Here is an 18,370-nt window from a genome sequence, read left to right on the forward strand (position 1 = left end):
ATATATATATATATATATATATATATATATATATATATATATATATACACACTATAAAAATCTTGAATGAGCCAAGTCTAAATCTTGTGTTTTTTAAATTTTCTACTTCTCTTTCCAAAAACTTGTCCTCGTCATACAATGTAATTGATTTCTTTAGATCGATCTGAATCGCTTTGCACACTTATTACATTGCTCTAACAAATCACCAGAACTTGGAAGAGACATCTTGCTAATAAAGAAAAACAATAACAAATTTAAAATTTTAAGAAAAATTATTTTTAAAATGATTTTAATATATATATTTGGAAATAAAACGTAAAAAAAGTTACTACAAATAAAATACTAAAACATAAAAAATACACAAATAAACAGAATTCAAGGAGAGTAAAATAAAATACATGAACCAAAAAAATGTATTAAAACATGTAATACTACTTTAAATAGTACTAGTTTTCACGGCTGCCTCATACTCCTTTAAATAGCATTGAATGCTTTCATATCCCACATTTAACCAAAATCTGAAGTTATCCTTATCTTCAGCCAAAAAATCCCAAAGTAATTTTTCTTTATGTCTCATATTTTTAATGCTTTGTAATAACATGCTTCTTTTAATAGTAATTGTAAGAATCTTTTAATGTTTTGACATAGAAGATAGATTCACTTATCAAACTAACTGATCTGGTCTACTTTCCAAAACATAGGTGTTCATCTTCCCATAAAACCTAATCAAGGTAAGTTTTAGGCCAAGATTTCATTACATAACAAGCCAATGACCTAATTTATACTTTACTTAATTAGACCAATGGTTACAAATTTAGTGGGCATCTGTAAAGTTACTCTCATTTTTTTTTAATGTTTTAATTACATCCTAACTTTTTAAAAAGTAAGTCAAATAGTTTTTTTTTTTAATATTAACGACATTAATGACATATCAAATATTAATATGTGTTTTTTTTATTTTCTTTTTTAAATTTTATTTTAAGTTTTTGTTGTTTCACGTTTTTTATATGATATGTAACACAGTCTTTATTTTAATTTAGTCCCTTTTTTTATTGAATATAGTCTTAGTTTTTCTATAAATAAAACGATATTATTTCTCTTCAAATTAAAATAAAATTTATTATTTATATAAATTTTATACTGATTGATAGTATTATTAAAAATAATTTTTTAACATATTTTATATTTTAATACTAAATTTTAATATAAATATTAACATAACATTTATATAAATAAATTTGGTTCCAATTACAAAAAACTAAATTTATTATTTATATAAATAGTACTAATTAATTTTTCATATAAAAATACACATTAATAATATATTAGTTTTAAATATTTGTTTGTTTTAAAAAAACATTTATACTTAATTAGTTTTAATCTTTATAAAAAAATATCTAAATTAATAATATATAATAATGTAAAATATTAAAAAAACATTTTTAATAAATATCAACGTAACATTTATACAATTAATAAATTTTGTCTTAATATAGAAAGGAATACTAATGTAATATACTAAAAAATTATTTTTAATAAAAATATTCATATAATATTTATACAAATAATAAATTTTGTTTTAATTTGGAAGAAGCAATGTTATTTTAAAAAATATTGAAACTAAACCAAATAATATATCTATAAATTAAAATTAAAACAATGACTTTAACATTAACATGTGATAATATTCTAAGTCATTTGTTGTTTTCTTCTATCAAGTGAAGATTCAATACAAAATGAAAATTGAGCTTAGTTTTCGCTTAATAGACTGATCAATGTTAGATTAAAGTGAATTTGAGTGAATAATTATTGTTAATCAAGGATTGGATTCATTGCAGTAGAGTCAATAACAAAACCTATCCTCAATCAGTGTTTTAATTAATGTTCTAATTCGTTAATTTAGTTAGTAAAAATGTTAACAATTAAAAAAGATTACAAAATCCACAAATGACATACCTTAACAACATTAGTATTTAAAAAATAAATAAAAAACTAATTGAAACTTTTTGAAAGCGAAAACCAAAGCACGCGCCCAGCAAAATGGATGCCATGTGACTAATTAAGTCTTTATAGTTATATATAAATAATATACTCAACTACATTGTTCTAAAATATATATTTGGAAATATTATTTGCATAAAAAATCAGCTTAACAACATTATTTATTTCTATAAAATAATTAATACTGATTTCGTAAGTTTCTCAAAAACTCTAGCTTGAACTTAATCCTTTATTTTTCTAAAATATAATTTCACAATAAAAGTATTATTCCACATAAATAATATTTAGCTAATTTATTACTTCTTTAACAATTATAGTCATCCTTCAATGACAATTAATTCACCCACTGAGAATTGTCGAGTAATTAAGAAATTCAACGCAGGTATCCTTCAAATTGTACATGCTTTGAACTCCATGGTCATGGGGTAGATGTCTTAGGAGCCAAAAATGCTTACAGTAGTGCAACTTTTTTGGGGGAACGAAAACATTAAGAACTGAAATGCTGGCAAATCACCCGCATCCACAGAAAATAAGCTTAATATCTTCCTAAATTAAATTAATCCTTACTTACAAGTTACAGCAAAATTAAGAATGAAAGATAATACATATAGCAGAAATGGGGAAGGAGTAAAGGTAGGAGATCTAATACACAGAAAAAGAGAGGTGGGTAGGAAGATTCAATTGACATTATGATACAGGCTTGACATCCGGGACATCATCAAGAATAAAAGGACCAAGCTTACCTGTCCTGAATAGAGTAAGTAACTTCTTGGATACCATTAACCGTGCTTCTGAAGCCTTGTGAGGTATCTTCATTGCCTTTTGGAGTGCACTAAATTGCAGGTCAATAAGGCACTCCAGGTCATTCTCATCTTCCACATTCCCATTGAATTCTGTTAGAGTTGAATAGAGCGCATGCTGAACTCCCATTACAAGATCCTATTGTAGAATGGGAATAAATTAATTTCAAGAGAAACAAAAAAAAAAAGGAAACGTGGGTAATTTCCATCATCACAGACAGCAACATCAAATGCAAGAAAAGTAGTTCAGAAACACCTTCTTGGTAACTTAAGATGCAAGACAAAGTAGAACTTCAGTGAGTCCTTCCCCCAAAAAAAAAAAGATTGTGCTTGCAGACAAATTCATGTGTCGTCTAGGTTTTTAATAAAACATCGTCGAAGGCAAAATGATTTCAAATATAATGGGATTAAAACAATTGGGAAGTGAAATATAACTGGGACTTCGCCAGCCAAGGTGTGAAAATTTCCAGCATTGGTAGTTAAAAGCGTGATATTCCATTACACAGAAGAAAAGCTACAGAAAACTGCTCCTTGTTACCTCAACATACACCAAATCAGATCTATTTGGCGGATTTCTTCTCTTTGGCTTAAGATTTTTCAGACTATATTCATGATTCGCCTCAGCTTCGTATTCAATCCCATCCAGTCTCCTATTATTTAGGTGCTTCCAGTGAAGTGGAGTCCCCCGGGTATCCAAAACTGCCAATAAGTATTGAGCAATACGCTCCTCACCCACTACTGAATCTTTGACTGACCCTGTCAATTCATCAACCAAGTTTGCATGATATAATATATCAGGGCATGTTTTATAAAGTATACATATTCAGAAACCCTACAGCAGTAGATGCCCTACCTAGTCCCATTTTGCCCCATACTCAAAGTGGAACTCGTAAGAAAATGAGATATTCAATTGCCAAAACTGGTCTGGGAAAATAACTAAAGAATGTATAAGATGTACGGCAAAAAATAAGAACTTCTATCTACAATGACGGCTTGAAAACAGAGATAGTTGGCTTAAAAATGACAAAAATATGCCACATTGAAAAAAATATCTAATTCAGTTAGCCCATGAACATTAGTACCGAAAAAGGAAACAATCACGAAAGTCTTTAAATTACAAGTAGCGATTTCAAACTACATATTTATATTTTTTTCTGACAGTTTTTCACCCATTGAAAAATGCCAGCTCCACATTTTCATTGCCCTGGGGTGCCCCATAACGCCTATTCACAGACTAAAACCAGCCCTTTTGCTTATGCTATCACGATAAAATAGATTAGATCCTCAAAAGTTATTAAAGTATAAAATAGATGTTCACTGTTCCATATTTAGAGTATATAAAGCACCAGCTGTGAAATAAGATAAGTCACCTTCCTATTACTTTGTCCACTAAAGAAAACAGAAAATACGTAACAAGGAAATTGATTGTTTGATGCACAGGTAGTTTAAACACAATCATTAAAAAAAAATGGGACAACAAGAGTTCAGCAATCAACAAATGACTTTTATATCCTGCCTAAAGTATCTACTTGAAAACATCAACCACAACTACAAAATCAATTCCACATAAATGGGAATAGATCATCACTGTAAAAAGTAATGGAATCAAATTAATCAAATTTAATGTCAAATTCAAATTAAAACCTAGCAAGGTTATCTTACGTGCCAGGAATAGTAAGAATCCTCCTTATAACCCATAGTGAATCAGGAGAAGCATACCCATCATTGACAGAGCACGTTCTCAGACTAACACAAATGATTGCCCTGATGGAATACTGACAGCTTTCCAATTCCAAGAATTGCTAATAACTAAGGAATGAGATAATAAGAGATAGGATCTTGACCATTGAAGGGAAAGAAGATTCAAAATTACAGGCCCGTAATAAATTAAAGGATTCTACTGAAAATAAAATTCAACCTAGTAAATAGACAAAACATATCACTAATTTGTCCTCTGCTACTGTCCCACCAAGGCATCCACTTCAATTGATCAAATGCAATAAAATAACAAACAGGCAATGTGGCTTGCAAGTAAAACATAAGAATAGTAAGAGAGATAGCGCAGACACTGAATCATATAAAAGACTGCTGATTATAAATTTAAACACTCTCCTTTTTTTACTTTAAAACAATTGGCTAACCAAGACATCAGTAAGAAGTCTTGTTTGTATTCTATGTATAGAAATAACAGCAGCAATTACAGGTTTCTTCTCAACAAAACCTTCCTTGCATAACTCCACAAGGTAATTTCGGGCTTTTACAATTTGCAATCTAGCTCGTAGACACAATGAAAACTGGCAGGAAGAAAAAAATCAAATTAAAGCTTTTATTCATATTCCAGTAAACAAACATAGTTCCCAGAAAAGGCTTTGAATAAATCCACAGAAATCAAACATATTCGAGATAAACAAAAGTAATTTCAGAACATGTCAAATTTTACCACCGATAATAATGTCAAATTTTACGGATGACAGAAATATTTAAGATAATTTTTAAAAGACGTAGTACCTGCCAGAGCTAGCTTTAACCCTGTCTCTATGTCCGAGATACTCGGAACCAGTACTCCGGGGGAATCCAGGACATATATACTTGGTTTATGTGCTATCTGAAACATCAGCTCAAAGTCATTGTTTAATTATGGAACCACCAACTAAAAATAGAATCAGTTGACAGACGGATAATAAAACAAAATGCAGGAGAAAAATAGAATATGCACTGATTCCCTTCTACCTTTTCGTTTGCAAATACTTTCTTCGTTTATATGCCAAATAATAAACAATCAAGCCAGCAGTAAAAACTTTCAGGAATTAGGAATGGAAGAGAATAATAATCTCTGAAAAAAATCTTGACAAAACAAAAAATAAAACCTATTTCTGAAACAGTTAGCAGGTTTCCAATATTTTCAAGGAAGGGTAACTAACCAGTATGTAGTACAATACACAACTATATATGCAGTACATAAGGGTATACTCTGTAGGTATGATATTTTGATCGGTATAGCTCACTAATATAAATTTCTTTTCCTCAAACAAAAAAGTCCAAATCAGATATACTCTTGAAATTCCTAGATTTATTTACACTTGTATTTTTTAAAGACTTTCGTACTAAAATGGCAAGCTTCGTTAAGCTTTCATGTTTTGCGTGTGAGAGAGAAAATAATTAATTGTGTTTTGGAACTGATTCAAATCATTAGTGCATCTAATCTTGGGACTCTTACTACTTCTTTGATCACGAAAAACATGGAAAATATCACATTTTCTTTCATTTTATCAACCAAAGGTTAAAACAATATTTCATAAACTTGTTTATCATCCCCTTTTCTCCCCAGCACGTTTTTGTTGACTATTCCAAAAGCTTCAGCCAAGGCAATAACGTGTTGCTTGCCTTTCATGCTATTTTCTTCCATGAGCCCTGTTCACTTGTCTTACAGGGACCATGTTGCCCCTTGCAACAATTAGGAATGTTTACCATAGTGATCTAGATTGCAGAAGTACACAATTAGATAACAGTTGGAACATCGGATGCTATAGGTGAGAACAAAACCAGTACTTCACTCCAAAATATGAATGTGTACTAAAATACCAACCAGTACAAGAATCCATGATTCAAATGACTTAAGATTAAAAACAGAGAAATATATTTTGTAGGGCTTGAGAGATCCCTCTCATAATATTCTATTTATAATAAAAAACTGATACAAGAGTACTGGAAGATTACGGGACTGGCACTGGACACTTTGGTGCAAAACTAGGTACAGCTAATAAATTGTCTAGCACACTACATCCTACTTAGGTCTAATGATGATACATAGATGTAATTATTCTAACAAAATGAATGAAAACATTGTTATTAGACACATGAATCTAAATTTGATACATGTGACTCAATGATGTTTGATTCAATTTATTTTTGAAGATAATCATCTATTTTTCCCAAGGAGCTTCCAAAAAACACAAAAAGTAAAACCCTTAAAATATGCTATTCAAAAACACACGCTCAAGGAAGTGCATTAATGCATGAAACAGAACGAAGGAAGCATTTTCTCTAGCATAAACCTATGCCTTGATTCCAACAAATCACAATGGAATAAAAAAGAATTGTAGGTCTCCAGCACATAAAATAATGTGTTTGCACTGCGGAGGCAACATAACTAGAAACTAGTGACAAAAAAAACACTAATCATTTATATCATTTGCAGAAATTAACTTTTAAACCTAAAGCAACAACTAGAGAAATACAGAGTACGCATAATACTGATACTTAGTCACTTGGGATATAAAGATCTGCTATCTTTTATTTCATTTTAAGTGGCTGAACCTGCGCAGCCTATATCAAAACAACAACCTTAAGGTACTCATTACATTAAATTCTCCATAAGTATTAATATGCAAGGAATAAGAAAAGAAAAAATGAAGGCACAATCTACTTATTTGCCTCAGCTTTTGAGAAAGTTTAATGAGACAGGCAATATAAAAGTTAATTACATATGTTCATTTTAGCTTACACGAGAAGTTCGTTGTATCTTATTTTCTTATTGATTAAATTTATCTAAACAGGACATATTAGTATATTTTTTCACCATTATAACTTGAAAATCTGGTTTAATTTTATGTTCATGTTTATGTTTGTCAACCAGACCTTAAATCCTGCTATGTCTTGAGTAACACCAGGTAACGGACCCACAGCAGCACGCTTCATCTTCTTCTGCACTATATAAGAACACCACTTCAATTCCACAACAAAAAAAAAAAAAAAAACACTCATCCAATTCATTCAAATCAATGGTTTCGCGAAACTATTACCAGGAAAGCGAGACTTTGCAATCTGATGAATGGAGTTAATCAAAGCAGACTTGCCAACGTTGGGAACACCGACCACCATCACAAGTAGCGTCGGTTCCCGGCAAATGGCTTCTTTCAGCTTGAACTCCACCAGCTCCAGAAGCTTCCTCACGGAACTCTGACTGTGAGCGTTTATTGCAATGCAATCCTGCTTGCGCGTTTCGAAATAATGCGCCCATTTCTGCAGTAACAACACGTCGCACGAATAACTTAACAGGTAAACGACAATGACAAGGATACTGATGATGGTGATGATTTTACATGCATGATGTTAGGGTTGGCAAGGTCTTTTTTATTGAGTGCGACGACGCGTCGTTTTGCGGAGAGGTGTGGCTGGAGATCGGTGTTGGTGGAGGAGAGAGGAAGTCGAGCATCTCGGACTTCGATGACGAGGTCGGAGAGTTTGAGACGTTGGCGGATGGCGCGTCTGGCGGCGGCCATGTGGCCAGGGAACCAGTTGATAGCTCCTTCGCCGGCATTGAACGCCATGTCTCCTAAACCTAACCCTTTCTTAAGCAATTCCTTTAACCCTGACATTCTTCTCTCCTCTGCTCTTTCAGTCAACTTCGCAGTTGCAGTGACTGATCGAGAATTTCAGATGTTTAACCTGCTTAGTGTAACGCCCCTAATTTGGATTTCACAAAAACATGTAAAATTTTAAAATTTTCACAATCATGAATAAAATCATTTTATTTTAATCGAATAAGATCTATAAAGAAAATTTCTTTCATATTCCTCATCATGGTTATTCAATGTTCACAACTCAGAGATTAAATATGAAAGTATACTACTACAATCGATTCCGAATCATACATTAAATATACATGTTTCTTATAAATTTTCCAAAGAAATAAAAGTTTTACAATTTCAATATAGAAATTATTCAAATCCATCACCAACTTAAAAAGTTTAATACGATCCTTTACATAAAATGGATAAACTTTAAATAAACTCCTATCCTCAAATCCCTCTCTCGTCACTCTTATTACTCCTGCAATGCATGTGTTCATATCTGAGCTTCCATATATGATCATTGTACAGGTGTAGACACGCAAACACACAAGTACGGGTGAGCTAAGAAATTTAATTAATATGCAATTCAAATCTACAAATTTATAATCACATAGTAAATTTTCTAAATTAAACATTTAACTAATATCAAACAATTTGAAAACCTATAATCCGTTCAAACAACCATGATTCATTATTTCAAACAACTAACTAATCAAACTCAACAAATTAAACATTCATTCCAAATTCATTTTGATTCATATTTTAAGGTATACCAAAATAACTATAACTACAAACCAGTCTCCAATAATCCAATAAAATATTGATTAACTGAAATTAAAACAACAGTTTAGTACATTAACAGGTTCATTAACTCAAATATAATAAAGATATTGTAGCCATCTAATTAATACTTTTGATTCCAAACCATTATCTAATACTTAATATAATATACTAATAACTCGAATAGGAAAAGTTTATTACAAGCCATTTAATATCAATATCTATATCTACATCTACATATATATATATATATATATATATATATATATATATATATATATATTAGTTTACACCACGATTTCTTGCCTGAAGTTATCTAATAAAAATTATTCAGATTGATTTTCGAAGCAATTTCTATCATGTAACATAAATTTGACTTTACGCATATACTAGCCTAATAGAAATTCTAGCAATTAAAAGTTCATCTAAAGTACGTTAACACCTAATTTAATTGAGCTATTTAGTATAAATTAATTATTCGAAAAGTGTTTCATCATTTAAACATTTCATTCATTATTTTCCAATTTACTCGTTAAAACAATCAATCCTTCATTATACTAAAACCACAAGATGTTATAGTGCATATTTTTAAGTCAAACATCAATAATTGGATGTAGTATTTTAATTAAAACCAACAAACAGCAGATAACAATAGTGTCCCAAAACAACACCAAATAGCAGGATCTATTGGTGGAAAGCAACAAAAAAATAATGCTGAAACAGCCCACAATAATACAGAAAACAACAATGATTTAAGTGCTAAAACAGCAAGTAATATTATAGAAAATAGTAATGACAGAAACGGTAGAATTCCAAAACAGCAACCACAATGACTGCAAGCCTCTTTGACAGTAACAACAAGGTTTTTTTTGTATAGATTGATTTCTAAATTTTCTTTATTTTTTTTTTTTTTACATCGGAGGCAAAAATATACAATGTTAACATCTCACATATTATAATAAACAAAGCTCTATCCCAACGTAAAATTATTCCTAGAAAGACATTACTATCGTGACTAATGAATTAAAAATCCCTCATTCTAGTATTACCAAGTGGTCCTAAAAAAACCCATGGTTATACAATTTACCAACATAAGTTTCCTTTCTACCATCTCAGTTACATATCAAACCTACCAATGTTATCTTTTTCAAAACTTAAATCCCCAAATACTAATTCAACAAGTAGAAATTAAACTACGTTATATATTTTCCCTACAAAAATTTCTAGCTACACACTTTATTACATATAAGACAATAATTTTTGTAAGGGTCCCATCATTTCAAGTTGTCTACAATTTCACGTCACATTATAACAAGTATTGTCATGACTTTTGAAATAATATAAAATGTGACTATAGTAATCTATCATTCGGTTATCAAACTCTATAGTTAAATCTTAAACTTTTACAAGTTTACATTCCGAAACATGGCTTCCGAGTTAACTCGGAAGTAAACTCTTTTCTACGTAAACTCTGTAAAATTAATTGTGAAATCGGTAGGATCGTGTAGAATCACAAGTTTGGAACGATTCTACGAGCTTGAAAAGGAGAAAAATTAAGAAAAACAAGATTGTTTGGTCTTTTTTTATTATATATTTAATGAAATGCATCAAAATTAATGACAATAATCCAAGTATTTATGTTTTACAATATTTATTTTTATGAACTATATATCTATAAATTTTATTTATTTAAAGTTATATAATTTTGTAGACTTATTTGAATTAAGATATTATTTATATAGCATTTTTCATCTGAAGTAAACTCTTACGAGTTTACGAGTTGAGTGTACGAGTCGAGTTTACTCGACTCTCACGAGTTTACGTAAACTTACGTAAACTCGCGAGTTTGATAACCTTGATTGAGCCACAATATTTTAATATAAAGAAGGACAAAAGAGAATGCACCAAAGTTTGCCACTTTCACGTGAAATGAAAGTGATAACCCCTTAAGCTAAAACTTCATCCATTCAAAATAATATTTTCTTTCCATCAGAAATTATGCTACACTTAACGTAAATTGGCTTTGTATGGTGTGCTCCACGGGACAAGAGAAAAGAAATATCAAAGTTCAAAACTTTTTCCAACCAATTATTATCATAGCTTACAGGAATAAAAAAATCTAATGTTGTATTACAACTACCCAAGCACAATATCCATAGTATAACATTGGTCCATCGAATTCTAAATTATTCTACTATGGCTCACGGGTCAGACCAAGCCTACAATTATTCCAATCTAGACTCAACCTATAACAAAATTAAAGAAATAAACAAAAATGGCAGCACCAATCCAAAGAATATAACTAAAAATTGTTATACTTATCAGTTGAAAACCGAGTAAAACTGCTACGGAATTTACTTTCTAAACCCAACTTTTTGCCTCTTTTCTGGTCCATTTAATAATGCTTTGAATAGTTTACCTTAGCCCCTCATTAGTTCATGTTTCAACACTCCAAAAACCGATCTCTAAAGCAGAATTTAAAGCACTGCAAATATTTTTCTAACTGGAGCATAAATCTGCACTTTAGAACAGATTTGGGACTAGCTTTCAGCAGCCTATCCAGTGGGTGAAACCCATTCAATTAAGTATTAAACACAAGCAATCATTCACACCATTCATTCCTGAATCAAAATCGCAAATACACACATAGGAAAACACGATTAAATAATTAAAAACAGTTTAATTCCCCATACCTGTTCGATTTCCCCTTTACGGCAACCCTCGGTTCAAACTTCATATATCTCGCTCTCCCGTGATACTGCTACCCCTCTCCCCCCACCTTTCAATATCGCAACCCCTTTTTGGGCTTTTCTTTCCAGCTAAATAAAATAATAATAAAATAATAAAATCTAAGGGGCGTCCAACAGAGGATTCGAACCCTTACCACTACACCACCTTTCTTTCACTATATCACACTCATTATTTCTATTTAACGTATTCAGTTTCGCTTATTTCCTTATTTTTCATTCTACAAATATTAAATTTTATTCAATTAATTTACATATCACATAAGACATATCAACTAAATCTTTACCTCACTACAATAAGTTAGGGTTAATTAAAGAACATTATACTTATCTAAAACACAAAATTCTCGTTTAAATCAAAATTTCAAAGGCATCAACAACCAAGTCTAACACATGGTACTAAAATTAAACTTTATTCCTAAAGAAATTCTGATAACTATTTTTTATAGGTCTTACCCTTAGGATCGCAAAGTGATGTTGAGCTAACAGTTTTCGTTTGGGCTGAACCCAAGTCCCATTTGGAAAATGGGAATGAACATGTGCTGCTTCTTTCTTCACCTCCTTTTTTTCTTCTAGGATCCCAAATATTACAATATTCTCATTTTATCCTTTAATTGTATTTTTAGTAAGTGAAGTTAAATGCAAAATTAGAATTTATTTATTTTTTAAATTTTGATATATTATAGTTCTCAAAATTTAAAAATAAATATATACAATTTTTTTAATTTAATAACGTTATTTTTTTCTGGATTTATTAAACGATATTTCAAACTGAAATTTGAACTATAATTGGTTAAAATAGTGTAAACGACTCAAACATGATCCTAAAGCGCGTTTTTAATGTTAAAAAGTGTTAATGTAGTTGGATTACAAGGACTATATTCATTCAATTTTTAAGTTCTAGAACCAAAATGTATAAAAGCTCGATACATTTGATATAGAGACGAATTCTAATTTTATATTCAAGTTGAGAGACTAAAAACATATTTAACCTTTTATTGAAAACATATTAAAATTTTTAAATCATCCTTTCCTTTTCAGCATCACGAGCTAACCTACACATCCTTTCATTGTTTTTCTTTATTATTACACCTCATCCTTCGTGTCAACATCAATGATAGAGAAAAAAAAAAGGAACTGAACAAAAGAAAGGATGATTATTCCACGATAGCCATCATATTTCCTCTCCTTTCCCACTCCACACCATTTTTCATATTCCTCACCTCTAAACACATGACCATATCGAGAGAAGAGGTACAAAGAAGATGATATATGCTAATTGTGTGATGGGTGGTGAAGGATTGAAGAAGAAAGAAAATTTTGGAGAAGAACCATGGGGAAGAAGTTGTTTGGGGTATTTAAAACAAAATTTGGAACAAGTGTTCTAAAACCATATTCAAAAATACCTTCTCGAACACTCATTCAGAAAATTCTTTTTTTTGTTTTCCAAAATCTTTATTTTGAAAGGTATTTCTGAATTCAAAAGATGTATGGAGACCAACTTAATACTTAATTGGGAAAAATGTCATTTCCTTATAAATGAAGGCATTCTTTTAGGCACAATATTTATGGAAAAAGGATTGAGGTAAATCCAACCAAGGTACAATACTTAATCTTAGTGTTTGCTTTGGGATTTTAGCAAAAGAAAGGGAAGGATCACTCCAACTTACTTGCAAACTTCACTTAAGATAGAATTGTTTCTCAAAGTTAAATTTTAGAGTACTTAATTAGTGAAAAAGACAAGTGGAAGGATGTAAAATCAACCTCAAACACTTACCAGGACATAATCTAAGAGATATACACTTCAAGAGGCCAAAAAATCAAGTAAAAACTACTGGACAAATTATGTAAAAGGAACCTAGTAAATCAAGAAAAAATGGCACAAAAAAATGGCAGCAAATTAAAGTACTAAAAGAGACAAATCAACAAGGAAAATGAAGGAATCAAAACAAAGGCACATCTGAAAATACTACAGCAAAAGAATACACACAAACAAGAGGTAATCACTCCAAAGACTTTATGCATACATGAAGAGAAAGATCTAAAAATGAATGGAAATAATTTGGCATGCCTCAAACTTATATGATCTATAAAATGATATAATAAAGGCTCAAATTATGATGTCAAACACACAAAAACAGTGGAGAAGATACCTAGTCAAACAAGCAACTCAATCAAAATAGATTTGGTTTTTGGATCATGCATTTTTGCATCTAGCTAGTCGCGGCCAAGCATTTATAATTGGATTATGTGTGTTTGATCAAAGCTAATATTTGTTTTTTTTTATACTTCTACTAGTGCAAAACATACAAGCAAAGCATACACATTTAAATCCTAAGGTCATCCATCTCAATTCAGCATACAAGAGTAGTGATGCAAAATACTCTAGCAAGTTCAATTCAAGAAGAAATTTCTAGAAAACTCCTAAAGAAGAACCACATATGACTCAAATAAAAGGCTAAACATAGAATAAAGACTCAATAAAGATCAGTTAAGACAAGAAAAATAATTGGAAAAGGAAACAAAAAGAACATAGAAGCCTATTGTTGAAAACTTCCAAGAGGTGTTTGTTTCTTGTCTTGGAAGGTTCTATTTATAACATATATACAACAGTTTTTGGACTACTTCTAGGCACTTAATTGTAGTCTTTAGATCATTCTTGAGGTGTTCTTGATGAAGTATAACATCCAGAGGAAACAAATTTCACTCAAAACGGACTTCTAAAAAGTAAAATAGAATCAAATCAGTGTGGTCGAAAAATTGACGTGTGTGTTATGCACTGACAGAACAATGAAAATTGCTTTTTCAATCTAACATGCATTTCTAAATTGATCAAACCTAAGGCTCTAGATACCACACGATATGAAACAACATGCCTAGATAGAAATAAAGCTAAGAACTAAACGAAATCAATTAAGAAATGGAATTAAAAAACTAAATGTAAGAGAGAAAGGAGAGGAAACTTATGATTTGTAGACATGCCACTTATAAGGATCCAAGATAAATGCCAAGGAGGATCACCACTTGTTCTTCATAAGTTAAGACCCAAATTTAGACTAAGAGACAAAATTTCATCTCAAAGACGTAATGCAATTGAATGCATAACACTCTTTGTATTCAAATTTGAAGGTGTTCAAGGTGTATGTACAAAGGAGATCTTAGGTTGCTTATATAACACTAGGAGATGAAGTAGGTGAAGAAAACTAAATTATGTAAGACTCGAAGGCCTACAAGTTTGGAAAATAGCTCTCAAGACTCTTTTAAGTCCCACATTTCTTAATTTTAAAACCTCATAAGGGTATATAAGCTACCAAACTAGTCTAAAGATCAAAACTAAAATTATACATGAGATAACTTGTAATATAAGTAACTAAAAAGATAATAGACTTATTTATTCTTCTTTCTTTTAAGTCTAAGCTATGAAGTCTCACATTGCTTGCACCTTAAAGAAAAGAAAAATATAATCTTCTTTACAACGAAACTAAGAGAAAGAAAGACAAAATAAAAACTTGAAAAAATCTATGCTATATTCTTTTTATGCTTCTTGTCACTATTTAAATTCTTCATTTTTGTCCTCTATATGATCATATCTATCACTTTGGGTGGCTAATCATATTTTTAGAGTATATAAGATATTCATTTAATTTTGTTGTCCAAAAAATTCATTTATATATGAATCAAATATAGTATAAGCAAAGAGAAACAACTCGTCTTTATAACAAATATAATTTTTTTATTAAATTTACGATTAAAATTTGTATTATGCATTTTTAAATTTTTTATTATTCAACAAAAAATTTCTTATTTTTAATTTATTTTATAAATTAAATATATTTAATACTGATGGATAATTAATATTCTAATGAAATTTAAATGAAAGTATTGATATTTTTTTACATTCTTTCACTAAATTTTTATTTACATTATGTTTATTAGATAAATTCTTTCCTTTTTTTAAGCCGAAGGAAAGTTTGTAAATTATTTTTAAACCACAGAGTAATGACTAACACACACCTTTAAAAAAATAAATTTACTTTATTGATCAGTTTCTTAGTAGTTAGTGAGTTAAAATTCAACAACAGCATATCTCATTGTTAATGGTACACAACTACGCAATTACAACTAAAGACGAAGAACATTAACCTATAACAATGATGTTTGAAGCAACCAAGCATCTAACTCAGCCTCATTCAATTAAGATTGTAGTGTGTATTCAAGGACGAGCTTTCATACAAAATCAATATCTCCTTCTACCTAAAGTTTTGCTTTATACCCGCTAAAATGAAGGTGCATCATCATGTTGTCGATCTACTATCTTTTATATATTGTTCTTTACTTAAAATATAATATACTTGAATTTAATGTTTATCTAAAAAATTGTGTTATCAACAGATAAGATTTATAATATATATGAGTTGTAAGATACTTATTATAAAAATTAAAATATTTTTTTATATATATATTAGATAGGATTTTTTTTTACATAATTTTCTTTCAATTTTACTCTTCCAATAACTACTTTTTAAAATTTAAATTATTATTCAAAACAAAAAAAAAAACATTTTTTACTTTTTAAACTAAAGTACTAATTGTTTACCCTTCAATCTTTGTTTACTTATATGTTTGTCTTCTTGTCTGGAATTATTACCTTAATTGTGTGAGTATATATGAGAATGTTTAGATAGATCCAATATAAGATAGGAGGATGTTGAAACATGTTTGCTCTTTTGTTTATATTAATTTTGAAATACTATATTATGTTTTCAGTATAATATTACTCCTTATTTGTATAGGATCATTGCTTATATATATATATATTTGGTGTTATAATAATATTCAAGATAACTGTAGTAACATTTTATATATTTCTTTGAGTTAGTTGTTCGTTATTGAATTTGTGGTGATTTTTTTAGTAATTTTTCACTATTAAAATAATATTCAAGTGATTTCTTTAGTGATTTATATATTTTGATATATGTATTGACTGGTGCAACATCAATACTTATGTATATATAAGAAATAATTACTATATATTTGATGAAAGATTTTTTTCATTGATAAAATTTATCAATAAATATCATGATTTGATATTCTTTTTCTCTTCCGTTATCGTTGTCACCATGGTTGTTATGTATCCCGTTGTTGCCATGTCTATTGTCATCATCGTCATGTCACTTTTGGCTCCTCTTCCTCTTCTTTCTCTTTTGTTGTTGTTACTATCGTTGTTATTCTATTGTTATGTTGTTGTCATATCTTTCTTTTTCTCCTTCTCCTCTTGCTTTTCCTTGTTATTCTTCTCATTCATCTCCATTTAATTTCTAACAAATATTTTTTTTGATTTGAGAAGAAAATTGACATCCATTTTATCAATAAATTTATCAAAAAAATTATCAACGAATTTTTAAAAATTATCAACGAATTTTCAAAAAAATTCAACTACTATGATTTTTTTTACCAATACAGTCAAAGCTAAAATGTAAAATTTAAACCTATTTTATTGTCAAAATTTAAAAATTAAATTATTAACTAATTTTACCAATATATATTTAAAAAATAGTTAAAATATTAAAATCTACCGATAAAATAAAGTCAGTAAATATTATTTTACCCATAAATTTTTTTATTGATAAAATTTATTAATAATTACTATTTTATTCACAAACTTCTATCCCATGATAAAATTATATCACTAATATAATACTTTTTTTAGTGAGTTGGGTGTCTTGTTTAGTTTCAATAAAATCTATAGGATGGCAAACATACAATAATAAGGTTTTCTTTGAAGTTTTGATAACCAATAGCTTTATTTTAAAGTTTTAAAATTCGTATTATGATCCAATTGAAAAAAAAATATTCAGATTATAGTTTAATTTTTAAACTTTAAAATAATATCTCCACTTATTTATTTAAAAATATTTAATTTATTATTCTATTTTTAAAATTTTAATTTCCATTCGTTTAAAAGAAAAAATATTTTAAATAAAATAAAATAAAAGCGAATACATGGTGAGAACTTGTGACCTTTAGTCAGCTGTCATAATGTTTAAACATTTTGTACAAAAGCTTACTCAATTCTTAAGGTTGATAAAATAACTGTTTAACCTAGCTAATATAAGTATTATCAATTGATTGAATATTATTAATGCTTAAAATATTATTTTCATGAATTTTCCTTATTTAAAAATATAATTTTAACTAAAAAATTATTTATTCTAATAAAATAATTGTTAACTAACGTTGTTGTTTAACTGTAGTAAAGTATTTTAATCACAAATAAACTTTAAGTAAGTTGCTAGGCATAATTATATTGTTTAAAAAGTCTAAATTTAAGCTTTTTTTTAGATAGTTCACTTTTAAGTATGTGTTTGGATTTTATTTAAAAAATCACGTTGAAATGAATTCGATTGATGTTAAAAATCAAACACATTACAATTTTAAATAAACAAGAATATAAATTGAATTTAACTTCTAATTAGATTAGAAACATTAATTAAACATGTTGACATAATATTCAAATATATTCTAAAACATTTAAAAATATGGAAAATGGTACGTTTTAGGTGTTTTCTATGTAAAAAAACGAAAATGATTAAATATATTTTTTAAATTCACTGCAGCACATCGTTAAACAAATAGTCCAAGAAACACCTGAAATAAATTTAGACAATAAATATGAAGAAAAGTGAAC

At 29.0% G+C, this 18,370-nt stretch overlaps 1 protein-coding gene across 1 annotated transcript; it reads right to left on the reverse strand.

Annotated features, from left to right (window-relative positions):
• Positions 1–2,433: 2,433 nt before the first annotated feature.
• LOC106757895 (short integuments 2, mitochondrial) lies at positions 2,434–11,839 on the reverse strand. Its single transcript, XM_014640748.2, has 7 exons — positions 11,629–11,839; positions 7,904–8,267; positions 7,604–7,823; positions 7,440–7,510; positions 5,310–5,406; positions 3,340–3,557; positions 2,434–2,940 (listed from the first exon to the last, which is right to left on the reverse strand). Exons 2-7 carry the CDS (start codon positions 8,177–8,179, stop codon positions 2,689–2,691), a joined length of 1,134 nt encoding a protein of 377 aa, XP_014496234.1. The 5' UTR covers positions 8,180–8,267; positions 11,629–11,839; the 3' UTR covers positions 2,434–2,688.
• Between the last annotated feature and the right edge of the window lie 6,531 nt (positions 11,840–18,370).

This window comes from Vigna radiata, chromosome 3, assembly GCF_000741045.1.
Source record: "Vigna radiata var. radiata cultivar VC1973A chromosome 3, Vradiata_ver6, whole genome shotgun sequence".
Classification (NCBI taxonomy): Eukaryota; Viridiplantae; Streptophyta; class Magnoliopsida; order Fabales; family Fabaceae; genus Vigna; species Vigna radiata.